General features: G+C 36.9%; 1 protein-coding gene across 1 annotated transcript in view; it reads right to left on the bottom strand.

The window, feature by feature from the left end:
* Nucleotides 1–159: 159 nt before the first annotated feature.
* epg5 (ectopic P-granules autophagy protein 5 homolog (C. elegans)) overlaps nt 160–20427 on the bottom strand; it is a 29368-nt gene continuing 9100 nt past the window's right edge. The window contains exons 12-45 of the mRNA XM_042724481.1: nt 19544–19701; nt 19298–19452; nt 19040–19180; nt 18458–18619; nt 18120–18242; nt 17548–17813; nt 17262–17402; nt 16948–17089; nt 15895–16092; nt 15683–15793; nt 15473–15595; nt 14119–14285; nt 13233–13463; nt 12858–12981; nt 11662–11809; nt 11221–11392; nt 10854–11016; nt 10250–10392; nt 10015–10171; nt 9641–9835; nt 9046–9259; nt 8431–8552; nt 8126–8333; nt 7701–7776; nt 7507–7610; nt 7191–7366; nt 6360–6539; nt 6074–6283; nt 5832–5976; nt 3985–4227; nt 3539–3758; nt 2269–2484; nt 2051–2165; nt 160–1871 (exon numbers count right to left, since the gene is read on the bottom strand). Coding sequence (XP_042580415.1) covers nt 1689–1871; nt 2051–2165; nt 2269–2484; nt 3539–3758; nt 3985–4227; nt 5832–5976; nt 6074–6283; nt 6360–6539; nt 7191–7366; nt 7507–7610; nt 7701–7776; nt 8126–8333; nt 8431–8552; nt 9046–9259; nt 9641–9835; nt 10015–10171; nt 10250–10392; nt 10854–11016; nt 11221–11392; nt 11662–11809; nt 12858–12981; nt 13233–13463; nt 14119–14285; nt 15473–15595; nt 15683–15793; nt 15895–16092; nt 16948–17089; nt 17262–17402; nt 17548–17813; nt 18120–18242; nt 18458–18619; nt 19040–19180; nt 19298–19452; nt 19544–19701 — 5632 coding nt within the window. The 3' untranslated portion in view covers nt 160–1688. The remainder of the gene's footprint in view (nt 1872–2050; nt 2166–2268; nt 2485–3538; nt 3759–3984; nt 4228–5831; nt 5977–6073; nt 6284–6359; nt 6540–7190; nt 7367–7506; nt 7611–7700; nt 7777–8125; nt 8334–8430; nt 8553–9045; nt 9260–9640; nt 9836–10014; nt 10172–10249; nt 10393–10853; nt 11017–11220; nt 11393–11661; nt 11810–12857; nt 12982–13232; nt 13464–14118; nt 14286–15472; nt 15596–15682; nt 15794–15894; nt 16093–16947; nt 17090–17261; nt 17403–17547; nt 17814–18119; nt 18243–18457; nt 18620–19039; nt 19181–19297; nt 19453–19543; nt 19702–20427) is intronic.

Here is a 20427-nt window from a genome sequence, read left to right as displayed (position 1 = left end):
GCCTAAGAAGGGTAAGACTGACCGATACTGTTTTGTCATATTAACATGGCCTTTACTTATAGGACTTCTAAGAGTTTTGGAAGGCAACACTGTGCAGATAAATGTTTTTTGGCCAATACTAAGCAAGAAACTTTTCACATGAGGAAACCACATACACACTTTTCCTTTGATTTCAGGTATTATTGACTTTGATTATCATTTACACTTTCATGTACACAACATATAATTTGACACTGTATTTTGTAACGGATGACAGAACATCAATTATGGCACAAGAGGAAAAAATATTACATTGAAAACAACTTATGGCAAGTCGTGTTCTATACAACATTAGACTACTTTCCACTGTACATTTCTATAAATGTCCAGGTTATTTCAATGGTTCAGTGTTTTTTCAACAGCGTGACAGTCATTAACAATATGCACATCATGTTAATTTTATTTTGGGATTTGATTACGGTTCATGTTTAAGCACATCGGTTTGCTTGGGGAGCATCTAAACAGTTATAATTATCACAAATTCAATGCACAATGTTTATTTTGCAGTATTATGGAAACCAGTGAATGCTGTGGTATGAGAAGGTATAGAAAATGACCTCTGACTGTATTATAAAAGCATGCAGTGAATCCCCAGAAGGGCTGACCTATTTCAATAAAACTACAACCAAATATAGACATACCATGCTGGCAATAGTGCAGCACAGAAACAGATTTTCTCGAATTCAAATTAATATTAGTTCTGAAATTAGCTCTATGAATCTAAGTAAATACAGCATACAATTTCATATGCCTATAGAATATAATACCATCCATCTTGCTGTGGAGCAACAGAAAAATTTAAAAAGAGCAAAGGAATGTTTGATGTCAACTGTGAACATTATTTAAGGGAGACAAAAAAAAAAGAAAGAAACTAAGTGCACTTGTCAGGCAGATCACATGCTGGAGCTTTTCATCTTGTTTGGACATTGCTGTCCTCCATACAAATAATAAACGCAGTGAGAAAGATATTAGTCTCTAAAACATTCACTTCTTCACATTGAAATGAAGATGTCCAGCCATTATCGGTTTACTTGCATGAGCTCATAAAGAATGTACTTTGTAAGAAAGCACATTGCAAAAACATCTATCGTTAAGAAAATAAAACTGAAATCAAAAATATTTTGTAAATTCACCAGAATATTTGTTGTGCAAATCAATCAAAATCATGCTATGTGGTATATTTACACTGCGACTGAATTATCAGACATCACCGCAACTCCCCGCAAAATGGGAGGTCTAAAAACATCCTCATACATATATCATAAAATCCTCACCACTCTAAAATAAATTATGTGAATGAATATAATATTGTAATGAGACCATGAACTGTGTGGACATGATTGTTTGTGTGTTATTTCTGGTCTGAAACACAGAAGAATTTGGATACTTTAAAGGATACATTTTAAGAAAAAAAGAGAGGGGAAACTGTGATATTATTGTGAGAAAAGAAAATTAGTTTAACCGGGCGTGTTTTATAATCTTATGCACAGTTTAAAAAATGACCACTGCTTCAGTTCCTAAACCCATGATTTAATGCATTCCTCCCAATTCCCAGAAAACACCTTCATCTCACCTGGAGTTAGATCCATTCTCCGGGAGTTTTTGGTGCTTGACAGCAGGAGTTGACTCTTGTTTTAGCTAAGTTATAGCTAACGGATGATGTCTAGGTAATTAAGGTCAGTGTAGAGTGCATTGACTAGCAGGGTCAAAAGACGGTTGCTGTCACGCAGGCTGTGACCTGGGTACTTGATGAACTGAATGGCCTGGTTCACAAACACATGCAGCTCTGAATACTGCTTATTACTCGGCATTTGCTCCAGTACCAATAAGGCCTGAAAAAAGAGAGCAGTCATTCAAGGTACAGCACGATTTACCAGAAATTTTTTTGTACTATAACAAATTATCATCAAATATCTAAAACATAACCACATCTAATCATCTATTTTTTTTTAAATTTCAATTCAATTTTTCAAATTCAACAGAAAAATTCCTAAAAAACTGAAAATTGTACCTGTTGGGCTTTAGCTGAGAGCTGAAGCTCTGTGCCTGGATGAAGACGCAGCTGATTCTCTGAGGGCACCTGGACCAGAAAAAATGCGGACATGCTGCGTGCCACAACCCGAAACCTGAAACACGGGAAGAACAGAAATTGTGAGGCATGCGATTTACAAAATTTATCTTTCATTTCCCTTTCAGTTCTGATCTGGACAGCAAAACATCTTCTCTCACCTGCTAGAAAGAGGGGATTTCCTCCCAAGGCCTATGGCTCCCAAGATGCCTGAGTTCAGTCTTTCCTCACTGAGCTGGGCTAGACGGTTCTGGAAAGCCATTGAGGTGAGAATCAGAGTATCAAGTGCGCAGGTGTCCTCTTGATCCACTTGGATCTGCAGAAGCTCCAAGAATTTATGCCACCATAAAAACAACTTTGCCTCATCAGCTGGACCACTGCAGGAAGAGATGACACACTCCATTAGGCCACAAATACTCAGACAATTAGCTCTAAAAATAAAGGAATGTTATTTACTAACTCTGCAATCCTACACTACTTCCAGTCTGGGTTTCTGTGTGCATCCTTCAGCATTTACACTACCGTTCAAAAGTTTGGGATCAGTAAGATTTTTCATTTTTACATTTTTTTACCAATGTTTCTTGTGCTCATCAAGGATGTTTTTATTTGATCAAAATACAGAAAAAAAAACTTTATTTTGTGAAATATTATTGCAATTTAAAATAACAGGTTCTATTTTAATATATTTTAAAATATAATTTATTCCTGTGATTCAAAGCTGAATTTTCAGCATCATTACTCCAGTCTTCAGTGTCACATGATCCTTCAGAAATCTTTCTAATATTCTGATTTATTATCAATGTTGGAAACAGTTGTGCTGCTTCATGTTTTTTTGGAACTTTTTTCAGGATACTTTTATCAATATAAAAGAAATAAAAAAAAACAGCATTATTCAAAATAGAAAAATCTTGTGTTACATACACACTACCGTTCAAAAGTTTGGAGTCAGTAAAATTTTTTTGTAATTAATTTTATTCAGCAAGGATGTGTTAAATGGATAAAAAGTGAGAGTAAAGACTCATATTGTTAGAAAAGATTTTCATTTTAAATAAATGTTGTTCTTTTCTATTCACAAAAGAATCCAGAAAAAAGTATCACAGTTTCCCCCAAAAAAAAAAACAAATCATGAAGCAGCACAAATGTTTCCAGCACTGATAATAAATCAGCATATTATAATGATTTCTGAAGGGTCATATGACACTGAAGACTGGAATAATGATGCTGAAAATTCAGCTTTGATCACAAAAATAAATTAAATTTTAAAGTATTAGAAATTGAAATAATATCTCACAATATTAATTATTTTTCTGTATTTCTGATCAAATAAATACAGCCTTGATGAGCATAAAAGACTCCATTAAAAACATTACAAATCTTACTGATCCCAAACTTTTGAACGGCAGAGTATATATGTGATAAAGTGTATGTTACCTAGGGAAGACCTGGCTGATCCATGTGCTGAGCAGCACTAAGGTCTTCTTCTCACTCAGGAGGGTTTGCTCGAGGTTCAGCCTCTGGAGGATGTAGACGTATAGGGTGAGATAACTGCCCAGGTTCAGGCTTTCCTGAATGAAGTCCTCAACAGTCAGTTCAGGAACCTGAAGAGAAACAAGGATGGGCCCCCAACCAGAGTACTGATCAGCACATCCACCTGAAAGAAGCACACAACATATTACTAGAAGTTGTGGACAGATTTATAAGATACTAAAACTCACTGTACTCTATAATGGCTCCATGCAAATGTTTTGATTCAGCCCAGATGTTTGCTTTTATGGTCCTTATAGTGTGATTACGGAGAGGAATAATTCCTAAAGGCTTATGCAGACAGACCATTTAAAATCTGTGACTAAGCCCAAACAAGTATGAGCTATTATTACCATCAGTGAAGTAGGAGAGAATACAGGCCTCAGTGGTTCGTGTCATATGACGCACTGAGGCCAGGCATCTGCACGCAGCTGTTAGCAGGGGAAGAACCAAAGGACCCCGAGCTCGCTTTTCCACCCAGGAGTGGAGTTTAGTCCCGAGTCCCTCTGCTGTAGACATGCCAGCTTCATTCAGCAGAGTAAGCATCTCCGCAAACAGACTGCAGGTGGCCATGTGCCGCTGCTGGAGGTCTGTCTCTGAATGTGAAAATGAGATACATTAAGATCACACATTAAGTTCATTCAACATAAAGAAAGATACTGTTACTGGCTGTTTTGTTTTGTGTTAAAGGGATTGTTCACACAAAAATGAAAATTCTGTCATTAATTACTCACCCTCATGTCATTCCAACCCTGTTGTTCGGAACACAAATTGATATATTTGATGAAATCTGAGCGCTTTATGACCCTGGATAAACAGCAACAGAAACTTAGTAAGGACATCATTAAAATAGTCCATGTGACATCAGTGGATAACCTTCAGTGGTACTCTTGTGAATGCATGAATAGTCGTGAAAGACTGACACAGAAGAGAAGATTTGTTGAATAAAGTCATTATTTTTGTTTTCGTTGCTCACAAGATATTCTCGTACCTTCATAGAATTATGATTAAACCACTGATGACACATGGACTATTTTAACAATGTCCTCACTACTACCTTTCTGGGCATTAAACGTGGTAGTTGTGTTGCTGTCTATGCAGGATCAGAAATGTCTTGGATTTCATCAAAATTATCCTAATTTGAGTACTGAAAATGAACGAAGATCTTACGGGTTTAGAACATCATGAGAGTAAGTAACTAATGACAGAATTTTCATTTTTTGTGTGAACTAACCCTTTAAGATTTTACTAATCCTATTACTATTACAATAATACTATTAAGGACATCTTTCGAAAATATAAAAAATCGTGCATAAATGAATGAATGAATGCTATTACAAACTACATTTGTATTTGGTTTGAAAACTGATTAAAATCAGATTCAGGTGGAGAATGGATAGTAAATAGACATGTTCCTCATCTGCTCCTGCATTTAATTCAGAAATTACTGCACAGGCTGCTCTATGATAGAATCCACCGAAGAGCAATAAACTCAATTCTTGAAATTCGTTTGCCGTGTATCCAAATAAAAGGATAACATGCCGAGATTCTAGCAATCTTCTTTATTCTTATAAAGTGCAAAAAAGTGCTCAGTGCATGTTAAAATCATTGATGGATTCTATTATTGACTTAAAATGGTGATACATGTAAATGGAACCAAGTGCAAGATCCAAGCTGCTCTATGCACATATATATGTTGTAAAAATAAATATTTAGCATTCCTTAAAATGCCAAGGCAAGTTCATCGGAATACTCAAGAATGCAAATCAGTATATGGTATTTCAAATGTTTTTGGGAATAAATGCATATGTACAATCATACATTAATTTGTTACAGTGTCTGTCTCTGTATCTTAACTCATTTCTTTTTCTATCTCCACTTTTGGCATTGTGCTGATGCCTTTTACATTACTACTGCAACCAATATACTGGGTACTAACTGAACAATCTGATATGACTTTGTCACATTCTCAATGACAATACAAAGAGTCAATCCGAAAGATTGAATCTAAAAAACAAACCGGAACTGTGTGCAGTGTGAACACAGCCTAAGTGCTACTGAAACAAACAACTGCTTTCATTCTTATAAAATCCAGTGTTAAACAGAACTAAAAATTAATGTTATGCAATAATCTTGAAGGGCCTGCTGAGGGCTGTGACAAGAAAATGAATATGAAAGAGAAATGAAACATTCTCCTCACCAGGAGGGTTGAAAATGACTATGTACTCCAGTAATTTCTCCATTTCTGTCTCCAGAGATGCCAGACTGATGTTCCCACTTTGATCCAGAGAAGTCAGGAACTGCACCATTAAGTGAAGGAAGGCTTGGCACTTTAAAGTCATGTCCTAACAGTCACAAATCACACAACAGATACAAATCACAATGCTGTAAAAATGTAGTTTACAGTAATTTACAGTATTTGACAACAGTGTGTCATCTAACCTTGTGATGTAACATTTGTGTGGTCGTCCCAAATCCAGCAGCCATTCTAAGCAATTTGATGACGTGTTGTGAAGAGGTATCATGACTGAGAACAAGGGATGCTGGGTAATGTGTATTGACATAGCGTGTAACATTTTGATAAGAATCAAAATCGACTAGGTGCCAAGGCAGAGAAGCTGATTGTTCCAGGAGACTGAGAACAGAAGACTCCTGTTGAAGTGAATCATGGTAAATTAACCTCTAATAAGCCCTTGAAGATGGTTAGTGTAAACAGGTGACCACTCACAGGTTTGCTGAGATCCTCTTTGGCCAGAAACACCATCAGATATAGGACAGAGACCACCATCGTCTGAGCTGAGGGGCTCAGCTGGGGGCTGAGAGAGTCACTCAGTACACTGACCCAGTTCACCTCACAAAGCAGCTCTCCCATAAACAGGAAACAACTCTTTGGGCTACCCCTCTCCACCTGAACAGCACAGAATTCAATCAATTTACCGACAACCATTTATTTAAGTATTGGTATTTTCTTATAGTTAGTACAAGTAAGACAGAAGGATTAAAACCCACAATCTTCACCAAATTATTTGTCAGACTACCTTGGAAGTGATTAAATATATGTATGCATTGCAACTGTTCAAAAGTATGGTGTCTGTAAGATTTTTTAAAGGTTGCATTACATTGATCAAAAGTGACAGTAAGGCTTCTGTTACAAAATGTCTATTTTAAATAAATGCTGTTCTTTTGAGCTTTCTATTTGTCAAAGAATCCTAAAAAAAAATCTCACTGTTTCCATAAAAAAATATTAAGCAGTACAACTGTTTTCAACATTAATAATAATAATGTATGTTTTTTTTAGCACCAAAACGGCATATTGGAATGATTTCAAAAAGATCATGTGACACTGAAGACTGGAGTAATGGCTGCAGAACATTCAGTTTTGTCATCACAGGAATAAATTGCATTTTAAACTGTAATAAAATAGAAAACAGTTATTTTACTGTCCCCAGATGTCTGGATGGTGGTCTATATAGGTCTAAATCTGGTTTTGAAACATTCTAGAGATCCTCAACCAAACACAGGTAATATATGTGATTTAGGAGTTCTGTAAATCTCTCACATTGAAAAACTGGTTCATTAGTGTCTGATCTGGATGCAGGTCCTTCCATGGCAAACGGCTGTACTCAGTGTGGTACGTGTAAAGCAGGTACTCTGGCATCTTGGGAGAGGTGCAGGTCTCACAGTAATGCATGAGATGAAACCACAGAGCTCCTCTTTGTCCTGGCAACAAGCGATCTGCACCAAAAACATTATGGATTCAAAATTGCATACTGATTAAATGGATTTTGAACTGAATATGAATTTAAACAGTGGAAAAAAAATTGTTGAATGAATCATGACATTTGTGCGTTGTTCTGTTCTCCAAAGATGTTCACCTTTGAATTTCTCATGCATAGTCTCCATCAAGCGTGCATATAAGCTCACTAAGCTTGCTGCAGCTGCAGCATCTGATTCAAGCCATGGAGAACAGCGAGGATGACTGTGAGTGACATACACAAGAGAGTCGTTACTCATCATTTCTGTCATCAGTGTTATAACAACCAAACTGCTGAGCCACATCAAAGCATACCTAGTGTTGTCGGTGTCAAGGACCAGAATCCACGGTTCAAACAGTTTGGCCATTTTTGCATGCAGGCTCTCAAGAGCTACATCAAGGAGAATTTCACAATTAATTTAATTATACAAATAGTTGCTATGCAGATATATACACTATTGTTCAAAAGTTTGGAGTCTAAGATTTATTTTTATTTTTCTTATTTTTTTTTTTTAAATAAGTCTCTTATTCTCACCAAGACTGCATTTATTTTAATCAAAAATACAGTAAAACAGTAATATTGTTTTAAAATAATTTCTATTTGAAAACAATTAAAAATTTAATTTATTGCTGTGATAGTAAAGTGGTTTTGGAAACTGATACATTTTTACTGAACATCTTACTGACCCCAAACTTTTGTATTAGTTTGCTACGCACAACAGAGAAATACAGTTTTTTACCTTTGACCAGTCTTGGACTTCCTACTGGTTCTTTGCTACAATTGTTTAGCTCCAGATCAATGAAGTAGGTAATCAAATCTTCCCAAAACTTCTTGACTTCCTCAATGTACGGCACCCATTTTGAGAGGAGACCAAAGCTCCTGAAGTCCCCGTTAGACAGACGGAGCTTCAGGAAGTACTTTGAGAGCCATTCAAGTGTTTCATCCACCTAGAAAAACAAAGTGCAATTTTAATTATCTGGCTCCGTTTGAAGTATTTAACACTAATTAGAGCATGTCAAATAAATAAGGAGGGTTTTTTGCTACCTGTTGAGGGGAGAGCAGGATGGAGCGGGTTTTGTTTGTATTTGTCATGGGATGAGGAGAACAGCCCAGCCCTCTTAGTGATGTTCTCCAACAGTCTGGACTGAGAAGCTGCTCAGAAGAGCCTGCAGGAAAATTAAGGGTCAATTTTTCTAAGCACAAATAGCTTTTTGAAAATATTTTTCCAAGTACATTTTCACTTACGGCAAACCATTCATATGTAGTTTTTGGAATTTACATTTAATGTTTATAAATGATGATTACAAACGTCATGCTAAACTACCACAACAGGGCAAAATAAATATGCTTAAAAGCATTAAAAATTACTATATGACAAAAATCCATATATAGTCAAATCTACAAAAGCAGATCTGGACTGATTTAGATACTACACTTTTATAAATATAATTTAGCAGACATTGGACATAGTATCTAATATATAACACCTAGATATGTCTTTTTAAAAACATAGATTGTGACCCAAAATCTGAGGCTTGCAAGTAAATGAAAATAAATTAACCATTATTCTGAGGTGACAATTTGACATGGAACCAATCAAATCTGGAAAAAAAACCCTGACAATGGATGAGTCTAAGTCAGAGAGAAGAAAATACATACTCTGCATGAGCAGACGAAGGAAGTCACTGTAGTGGTCTGGAAATTGGTAAAGCAGCAGTTCTGTCCAATGCTTGCAGAAGATGTTGAAGGGCATGAGGACTTCTGGCTCAGGTTCCAGCCCACAGGTGCACAGAGCCTGATGAATTATTTCCATCAATCGGCTACGCTCAGAGAACTGAGGCTGCGTCACCGACAGCCAATGAGTCAAGTCAAACTAGAAACAGAGCAGATTGTTTTTTTTTAAAAAGTTGAACAACATGAGCTACACATTCAAAAGCAAAAAGTAGAGCAATCAAAGTCTCAGAGGGCCACGTGAAGGATCCAGCGTGAGGTGGTTGGAGAGTGCAGATTGTCTTGTACATTTAAATTGTTTTTGTTCCTACTATTTCTGCAAAAAAATAATTTTATAAACTTCTCTGAGGGTTTTGATATGGCAATATGCTAATAAGATATGACAGCACAGCTTCTTATGAATATGAACAAAACAGTTAAGCCTTTTCCTCATGGAAAAAGCTAATTCTTTTTAACCCATAATGCTTTCAATTTCAACCTGTATGATAAACATTTATAGCATTATTCAATGAAGGCGATTTACTTTTGTGAGGAGCATGAATATGACATCACCACTGTCTATGTGGAGGGTGTTGACCACTTCCTCGTACAGAGAGACCAGCTCTGCAGGAGAGGCGTTTGGGGTGAAGTAGGGTGAGAGAAGGTTACAGAGGTGTCTGTTGAGAAGGATGGTCTTCAGCATTTGTTTACATTCTGATTGGACATCCCGGATGAAGACCTACAGTCAAAGATACACTTTATATAATTTTAACAGTTAAGACTTGAGTTGTAAATATAAAACCACAGACATTTAAAAAAAAATTTAAATGAAAACAAATTTGAGAAAACATCATTGCATTTTGAAATTAGTGCTGAAATAATGTAACATAATATAGCTCAATGGGTTGAAAACATTACCTGACCAAGGATCTCTATACAGGATGTGAAAAATTGCCGGGTGGGTGGATGTCTCTGTGTATCCTCACACACAAATGACACAATCTGATAGAAAGCAGTGATGCCCACCTTCAGTATGCCAGGGGAAGGATTTAGTTTGTAAACATTAACCAAGGCCCTAAACAAGAAAACATGATGCTCACATTTAGTGACACAAATACAGAAAGTTTAGAAATTGATTTGAGTGGGTACTGACGTGATGAAGTTCTCTGTGTGCACGGCCGCCTCAGCCAGACTTTGAGGAGGAGCTTTGATTCCATCAGCCTGTAGCTGTTTAATATCACTCTTCAGGCATTGGATCTGATTCTGCACTGGATCCAGTTTGTGTAGTCTTGAGTACTGCAGCACACAACAAGGGAGAAAGAGAGAGAGCTCATGAAAATGTAGGATTTTCTGAGGGGTTGCCAAAATTGTTTATATTATTAAAGGGGTCATGAACTGAGATATCAAAATTCCCTTGATATTTCGATGTATAAGAAGACATTGTGCTATAAAAACATTCTGTAAGTTTCAGAACTCAAAACTTTCTTGTTAGTCTAAACACAGCTTATATTGAAGCCAGTCTGCCAAAACGACAGCTTGTGGGATGTGACACTTTATGACGTAATAGTGTGGCCAAATGCCGCCTCCGCAGAAGATGATCAACGCCTGCTTCTACAACACTGCCTGTTTAGCCCCGCCCACTGATTCATGCACATAGTAGGTAAATGACAAGAGCAGCAATCACAGGTCTACGCAGAGACCAAATGATAAACTTTATTAGATTCACTTAATTTTTAATGAAGCGCCAGGCAGCTCACCTTTACAGTGACATGTGCGGGACCCTGGCAGGGCTGTCCACCTTTGCCACGGCACTCTAACTGCATTGAGAGTTGGTCTTCCCGGTTTATGTAGAGCTGCGGCAACACCTCCAGCAGTTCATTGTCTAGAGCGACCTGCTGTGTTTCCCGGACCGTTGCCAACCTGAGAAGAGGACACAGTTGAGATTTACAACATCATTTAGCACATACGGAGATGCAAATACAGCACTACAGCTTATCACGGAGTAATTTGAGAGGCATTGGTTATTAATCACGGCACAGAAGACTTACGTAACATGCACTTATGGGCTGTAAGTGAGTTCTGACATCAGTTTATCAATCAATACATGCTTACTACAAGACTTACTTGGCTTGATGCTGGAGCTTAGCAAGGTCTTCCTGAATTAAGGCAGTGGAGATTTTCTCCTCAGACAGACTCTCAGTGGGAATATCAGGCACTGGAGCCTTCATAGGCACAAGTAACAGCGCCCCCTGGGGGGCATCATGCTTTCTCAGCTGAGTGAGAATACGCTCCCTTGCTGTAAATAAATAGATGAGGAACATTATTTAGTGTAAAAAGTAAAGTCTTTTTTATTATATAAAACTATAACTTGAACATGCTCAAAAGGGTTTTATTTTTTTACATAAATGCAGTCTCTGATTTAGAAAGTCATGCAAGCTTTTAATAAATGTGCCTGAAGCAAACAACTAACATTCCTTAAGAGTAATGCTATTAATCCAGTAATGTTATAAATCCAGAGAATCCAGACATCAGAGTATGATTATCAGTTGAAAGTGGGCTCAGTACCAGCCAGAGGATTGATGAAGTCAGTGAAGATGGAGGAGCTGGTGTTTTGGGAGAGTGCAGGTTCACTCTTGGCCTTTGACCACAGACTGAGCACTTCCTGCAGCTCATGCTGGACTCTCTCAATGTCCACATGCTCCATCCACACCTCCTAAAGATGAAGTGACACACAGACATGGCATTAATTCATATCTGATAATGTTTTGTGTCAAAGACGTCATCAGTATCATCTGAAAATACGCATCTGAACAAAAAATAAAATAATGACCATAATTTAAACAAAGGCTCATCTATATACATGACTTTTATTAGAAAATGTTTGATGCATTTTTCCATACATTACTAAGGGTTTTATGCAAATGACAAATGTAACTTTTCTAGCTCTTATATCTGATTACATACAGTATGTAAAATTTTAACAACTTTCTCCACCATGTCTGTTGAAGTTATGAAAAATGTGGCTGAATATTTTCCAAATGTCCAAAGAAAGCATGTGTAAAATATATATTTAAACAATAATACTACTGTTTAAAAGTTCAAATGTTTGAGATCAGTATATATATTTTTTTAATAAATTAATACTTAGATTTCGTATGAATGCATTAAACTGATTAAAAATGAAAATAAAGACTTCTTCATTGTTACAAAATAATTATATTTTAAAATTCCTTTGAACTTTCTATTCTGGAAAATTGTATTAAGTTTCCACAAAACATTAAGCAACTTTTTGCAACACTGATAATAATAAGAAATGTTTGTATATTAAAATTATATTACACATTTTTATTTAAATGAAGTATACTTGAATGACGCATCATGTGACACTGAACCACTGAAGTAGTGGTTGCGAAAAATTCAACTTTGCCATTACCGGAATAAACTACATTCAATTATTACAGTTTTTAAATTATAATAATATTTTACAATATTACCGCTTTTACTATATTTTTGATCAAATGCAGCCTTGGTGAGGATATGAAACTACTTTCAAAAACATTTTAAAAAATCTAACCAACCCCAAACTTTTTAGCATATAAATCTGTTAAATAGACAGCTTGACATTTTATTTTTAAATTGTAAGGGATTGTTTTAAATCATACTTTCCTTCAAAACAATCTACTAAATCCTTTGATGGCTCAGACCTCTTAAAGATAAAAAGATAAGAAGAATGCACTCCGCTGGACTCAAACAAACCTCACCTGCTGGCGCTGCATGATTTTGGCTAGGCGATGGGTGTCATACTGCTTTGGCAAAGAAGGCAAGTAAATTTCTTGCTTCTGCAGGTTTTCATCATCCAACCACAAAGCAAACACAGTGAAGAGCCTGAAAAACAAGAGTTAGACATTTAAAAAAATTTATTTTCTGTACGAGCAATATGGCTGAATGATAAGGCTTCTATTTACAAATTAACCAAAAATGGTCACACTTTATCTTGTGTTAAATTTGAGTGTAATACAAATTAAGAACACGTAAGTACCCACATCTTGAAAACAATAATAACTAAAGTTTCTTTCAGATGCTTAATACTCAATTGTATGCAATAGTAAATAGAACAATGGATGTTGAAACATTACCGCACAAGCTCAGTGTGCAGCTCAGGAGAGGTCATGCACTGGGTGATGGGGGTCCCTGGGGTGAGCAGACCATCACTGGATTCAGCGCTTGAGCAGGGCACTTTCAAAGCCTTGCTCGCAGCGTGGTGGAAGTCAGACACTTCAACAAGCCGCTGTCTGAGGCTGTTTAACAAGGATAGATGGGCCGCACTATGGAAGTAACGCCTTCCGATACAACCTTTCATCTCCAGCCTGATGGTGCGAAAAAAATAAAAAAATCAGACACAAGGGTATAGAAATACACATAATCAAACAAACCACAGTACCACTCATGCAGTTCACAAATCACAAATATTATACTTTACGTAATATATGAGGCAAAATTAACCTTGAGTGGGTCATCAGGACCCTGAAACACAACATTATCCAAAAAAGAGTCATATAATAAAAACTGATATTGTGCAGATACAAAAATAATAATATACTGACAAACACAGGACATGAAATGCATCTGAGATTATGTTGAACACATATCAGAGAACAGAACACTGAAGTTGTGTAAGTCAAAGAGCTGGAACATCCTGTGAGTCATCAGTACTGCTACATAAAGCTTAGAGTAAAATCTGGTGAAACATGAAATGAGTGAAAGCATCAATAAGAAAGGAGTACAAATATGGAAATGAGGGGGAGGGAGAAAAAAGAAGAAAGAGGAACAGGGTGAACATTTTGACTGGAATATAGCACGTACAAAATGTACTTTGAAACCAACATGCATTATGTAACAACTGCATTTTAGTGAGTTAAAATAGCATGATAATATATCTAAAAAGTTTGTAAATCTTTAAGAAGCCAGATAAAAATCACAATAACAAGCCAAATAAAGACTGAATGTTTTTGTTTAACGCACCCAAACTCTGGTCCAGGTTGACGGAGGTAAAGTTGGAAAAATTTCTGCCACACCAAAGGCAGGAGTGGATGATCTGCAGGGGTAGCTAAAGCTTGTTGAGCCCAGCGATAAATCATCAGTCTCTGTAGGGACGGGACGACCTGAAGCTTGAGGCGCACCTGGGCTTTCTGACAAACCAAAAACACAGGTACGTTTATTGTACTACGAATGTTTGAAAACATGTACAGGTACTCAAACCTTTTGACCAATTATTTTCTATTATCTTTTCATGGTTAATACTTATACTTATATAATTAAAAATATCACCAATAAGACAAAATACATAGCCTCTAAGACAGGGGTCTCTAACCTTATTTCATTCGGGAGCTACTTTTTAAAAATGAAAGCAGCTGAGAGCTACCAATGTTATACAGTACTTAAATCTCTTAAATATGTATCAATCCAAACTGTTATACACTGCTGTTAAAATGTGCTGGAAATATTAAAAAAGTACTGATACACACACTGAAATAATTAGACCAAGTTTTGTGACAAAAGCCAAGAAATAAAATTAGCAGCACAATGCACTTTTTGTTTGCATAAACAGTGAAACAAAACATAAAAAATCATGGCCAGATGATTTAAACGAACAAAAAATATTCATAACATGTTATCTACTGACATGTACTACATGTTCAAATAAAGTTTTGACCATTTTTAAAAATAAAATTACAACATATGTCTTTAAATCTTTTTTTTTTTTTAATAAAAGGATGATAAATTAAATTTTATCTGCTCCATAAACAGTTCTACATAAGCTAATGTGCATTCTAAAAATCTCAACACTTCTGATAACAAGGTACTGTAGGCTATTTTCCATCAACCAGAAACTCTTAATAACTTTTATTAAAGCTGAACTGTATTTACTGCAAGTTTTTCAAATAGCAATAATCAAATATGGTTTTAATGACAATTAACCTCACGGCCGATATGTCAATATGTCTTCTCGAGCTACCTCCAATCAGCCTCGTGTTGGAGACCCCTGCTCTAAGGTAACATGGTACATGAATGGAAAAAGTTCATTGGCTCACAAAAAGTTTTGCATTGCCCCAAGAAACTTTGCATTCACAAAAAAAGGAAGAGAAAAAATCCTCACATCTCATGTTTATTTCATCAGCATGTCCCCTTAGGGGCTTCATAACGAAAAGACTGATGTATCAGGTTTTACTCAAAAGAACCACCCACAAAGTGAAAAATCTAGACAATCTAAAACAATTTGAACATTCCCTGATAATTTCAGGTGTGCTCAGAATGTTCTCTTTGATGTGACTACACATGATTATTGTACTGGAGTATGAGCAGAATGAAAGTGAACCTTCAGAGCCTGATCAGGCGTGTAAGCAGGGTTCGAGAGGAGCTCATGCTCCACACAGCGTCGCAGCTGAGAGTCTTCCTCGAACATCGTCTCCATGTTGAGGACCAACCAAGCAAACCACACTAAGACAAAATAAAAACACAGAGAGGGAAATTATGACTGAAAGTAATCAGATCTAGATGAGCTGTTTAAGCAATAACTTGCACATACCTCCCCTGTGAGAGAACTGCCCTCAATGAAGGATGGAGTGATATTTCCTGCCACTATCCAGCCCATAAGAGATGACAGCAAACCTTTGTCTCCATGGAAACCTAAAGCACTCTAAAAGGCAAATCCAAAAACACAATAAAAAAACATTTCTAAGTAGTCGTGCTACTTGTAACCATTTGTTAAAAGAAGTAAAAAATCCAAGAGTAGAAAACCTTATGTTGTTGGTAGAGAAGTTTCTGGAGACATTCCTCTTGTTGGTGAAGAAATGCAGCACAGCACAGGTGGTCCAGAAGGTAGAGAACAGCTTTGTCTCGATACCAGAGGTTCTGTTCTGTCAAAACCTGAAGCCAGAACTCAAGAACAGCTACTGCACCAACGCGCCCAGGCCTGGAGCTCTCCAGAATATGAGCCTAAACGACAGGAAGATCTTCCCATGATCTTAAAAACCTTCATGTTTTTCTTCAGTTCAGGTTTTAGTTTAAAGGTTTTGTATTAAATGGGTTTTATTTTTTTTTTATTTAATGTATACAAGTATGAAGTAAGAAATATTTATTTGTGATTTTTGATTGTTACTCTTTTTCAGCAAGGATACATTAAAATGATCAAAATGACCGTAGGAAAAAAAAAATTACAAATTCAAACAAATGCTGTTCTTTTAAACTTTCTGTTAAATTTTTAAAAGCACATTAGCATATTAGAATGATTTCTAAAGGAACATGACATTCAGTTATCATAATATATTTCAATATTACTGATTTCACAGTATTTTTGATCAAATAAATGCAGCCTTGGTGAGTATACGAGACTCTCTAAAAATTCTCTAAAATAAACATTTAAACAGTAGTGTATATTTTTTAATGGATGTGTTTGATCAGATAATAAAGAAAAATAGTAGCAAATGCCCAGTATATATGTGACCCTGGACCACAAAATCAGTCGTAAGTAGCACGGGTATATTTCTAGCGATAGCCAACAATACACTGGGTCAAAATTGACGATTTTTCTTTTATGCCAAAAATCATTAGGATATTAACTAAAGATCATGTTCCATGAAGATATTTTTCATACCATAAATATTTTTGATTAGTAATTTGCATTGGTGAGAACTTCATTTGGACAACTTTAAATGTGATTTTCTAAATATTTTGATTTTTTGGTACCCTCAGATTCCAGATTTTCAAATAGTTGTATCTTGGCCAAATACTGTCCTATCCTAACAAACCATACATCAATGGAAAGCTTATTTAATCTCAATCAACACCCACCTGGATCACACTGTTAAGGAGTTTGATGTTCTCACATGTAGAAGTGCCAATCAGATGCTGGGTCACCTTCTGTGTAACCTGCTGGGTCACACCCTGTGTCCCACTATCCAGCTGCAAGAAGAGCTGGATACAGCTCAGAAACCTGATTAACATTTGGGGAAAAGCATTAGTATTGCTTATATACCTACAACATAGTAATTCATTATTTATACAGTAAATAAATAATAGTAATAAAAAAAACACTTTTTAAGGATGATGTAATGTCAAACAGAAAGTGATAAATATATGACAATATAAAAATAAATGTTCTTAACTGTTCATTTTTGAGCAGGTAGAACTGGCAGTGGTAGACCAGAGGAAGAATGTTTTCCAGTATGTGCACTACAGCTTTGAGATGACGGGACTGAACCAGAGTCTTCAGAAGAGATATTCCTTCACTGCAGAACTTCTCCAAACTGTCAAATGCAAAACACTGAAAATGAATTCAAGTAACTAGATTTGGATTTTCATCCAGTTTGGAACATTACTGTTGATGAATCAGTCAGTCTATGGTCAGTACACTTCATCTATAAGCATCAAAAGAGTATATTCCTTCCAAACCTGTGCCCGATGGTGGTCATGTCAATAGCCAGAAAACAGCCGATGGGGATGCCGGCTTTGACTGCTTTGAACACTGGGTGCATGGTGGGAGCATCTGTGATCTCAGGCACACTGGGAGCACCGGAGGAGGGAAGGGGGCACCAGGCATCCTGAGGACATATTTCATTGGCATGGAGCTTTAGCCTAAGAACCAGATCCCAGGCCCACTGGTTAAAGGAGGATTCTGGAGTCTGGCCGAGCCGCACCACGTTAGCCAGGTAAGACACCTGCAGAGAGTTATCATGCAGAAAATGTGAGCTGATAACTGTACAAATGGCACTAGGAAGAAAATGTTCATTCTTTGAGGAAACTTGTTAAATATTAAGGGGCTGATCAAACTTTTGGCTATTATTTCTGCTGATGAATGGGGGTGAACCACTGCAAACTAGGCCTTTTACATATATTAATATAGTATGTATTAGCTTCATTCTGCATTAACCATAATACCACCGCACACACAAAAACAAAGCCTTATCAATGCTGATGATAATCAATGTTGATTAAGAGCCTTATTTCACTCTGTAAAAACATACTTGTTTGATGCCTTCTGAGAGGATTCCACCATATGGTTTGTCTGTGAGATATTTTTGATATGCTTCAATCACCAAAAGCGCGACTTCATTATGCAAAGATGCTGGTAAATTGAGGCAACCATTCTGTTGGTGAGAGAAAAAGTTATACTTATTACATACAACACTTAAAAAAGCTAATTTAATAGTCAGATTAACCACACAAGGAATGAGTTTGTATCAGGCCTATCAACAACTCAACAGGGAATATCACGATTTAGTACAAAAGTACACTATCCATGGACACATCTATTAAATAATAAATCAGCGCTTATCTTTCTATTTTTATGACTAAGACTCACAGGCTGAAATCCCCAGTTGAGGCCCTCTAGTATGATGCAGGCTAATCTGTTCTCCACAGCAGTGAGACTGAAGTTTAACAGCCAATCTCGGATCAACCCCACCTCAGCTCGAGCTGGCGTCCACAAGTGCAGGGGCAACTCCTTGAAAAGGTACAGTGATACCTGGAGAGATAATTATAATTAGGTTACGTATCAGTATTTGCTGAGAAAATCCCCAGATCATTCAAAGACATGTTTGTGGCAGATGAGTTGAACAGACAATTCAAAAAAAGTGGCTTTAGAAGTCAATATATTGTTTGTTTTATTTCCCTATCATTGAAAATAGGCCCATCACCGGCTTATAGTTCATAGAAGTCTTATCTACAATTACATTTCTGCATCTCGTGAGACGATTGACACAATTTTAAAAAGATTAAGCAGTTGTAATAAATTGTATCCTGAGACCCTGCATTCTGTTTTGCTTTATCTACAACAGCTGTACTGAATGCATATTTAGTGTAGCTTGCTTAATTGTTGTTCTTCATCAATCTCTGCTCAGTTCTTATGTATTTGGTGGACTGATGGATGCTGTAGTTCACTCACCATGCCCACTTTCTCTATGGTCTTTCTCAGTCTCTCCAACAGCACAAAGATGATGTGAGGGTGGGCAGTCGCTATAGCAGCAAGCAACTCACGGCCAACTTTAGAAAAGATTTCACGCGTGGTGATACTAACATAGGACACTAAAGGAAAGAGTAATCAAATATCTATAGCACCTAAAACATCTGGATGATGTTATGATTAGATGACAGATTCATCATAAAGGTCTTCAGTAAAAGTTCAGAAAAAATGTTCAGTCACCTCATAAATCTCTAGCACTATGTTCCTGACAAATTCAGGGTCTACATCGGTACGTCTGGGCTGGGCCATATGTGCAAATGTTGTCAACAGGCAGATTCCATCGGAGCTGTTTATCTCTGACAGCCAGCACTGAAACTTCTCCTGATGACTTGGTTCTGGACATGCATAAAGTCAGAAAGGTTGAGAACGGGCACTCTAAACTATTCTTTTTGTGTTAACCAGCATTAGATGTGCTTGGTGTCTCACCTCTGAGCCCCTGGATACAGTCCTCAGCACTCAGGCTACAGCTTAGCTTCTCCAGACCGTCCATCTCTGCACATTGCATAATGTAGAAGATCTTCCACAGCATGGAGCTGGATAATGTGCCATACGGCATCTCAGACATGAACAGCCATATGCCCAATCTGTGAATCAATAAAGGGTTAGTTAAAAAGACACAGCTTCAGAAAGAGATGTGTATAGTAAAGTAAATCTTTTATTGACAGCAAACATAGAGAGGAGACAGAAAAAAATATGGTGAGAGATGGCGGAATGGGATCAGGGCACAATTTAGGCCAGGTGTGAACCTACTTCTCCCTTGTATGCACCAAAGCTGGATACTCCACCCGAAAATGAAAATTTTGTCATTATTCACTTACCCCCATGTCGTTCCAAACCCATAAAAGCTTTGTTCATCTTCGGAACACAATTTAAGATATTTTGGATGAAAACCGGGAGGCTTGTGACTGTCCCATAGACTGCCAAATAAATAACCAGGAAAGTATGAAAAGCATCGTCAGAATAGTCCATCTGCCATCAGTCATTCAACCGTAACATTAAGCAGCGACAAGAATACTTTTTGTACACGAAGAAAACAAAAATAATGACTTTATTCAACAATTCGTCTCCTCTGTGTCTCTCCACATCATGGTAGCGGCATTTTGGAGAATATCCGCTGAACTCAGGCAGCGCATGCTCTTCTGTGTCAGCCATGCTGTTCTTATGCACTGTTTTCTTTCAAATCAAAGTGTAAATACATGCAGAAAACGTATCCTTGTGGCACAGCTGACACAGAAGAGCGTATGCAGGTTGTGTTCAGCTCATATTCTACAAAATGGTGCTACGCTGATGTGGAGAGACACAGAGGAGAG

This window comes from Cyprinus carpio, chromosome B5 (genome assembly GCF_018340385.1).
Source record: "Cyprinus carpio isolate SPL01 chromosome B5, ASM1834038v1, whole genome shotgun sequence".
Taxonomy (NCBI): domain Eukaryota; kingdom Metazoa; phylum Chordata; class Actinopteri; order Cypriniformes; family Cyprinidae; genus Cyprinus; species Cyprinus carpio.
The sequence above is the reverse complement of the archived record's forward strand: the minus strand, read 5'-3'. Positions and strand labels throughout refer to the sequence as shown.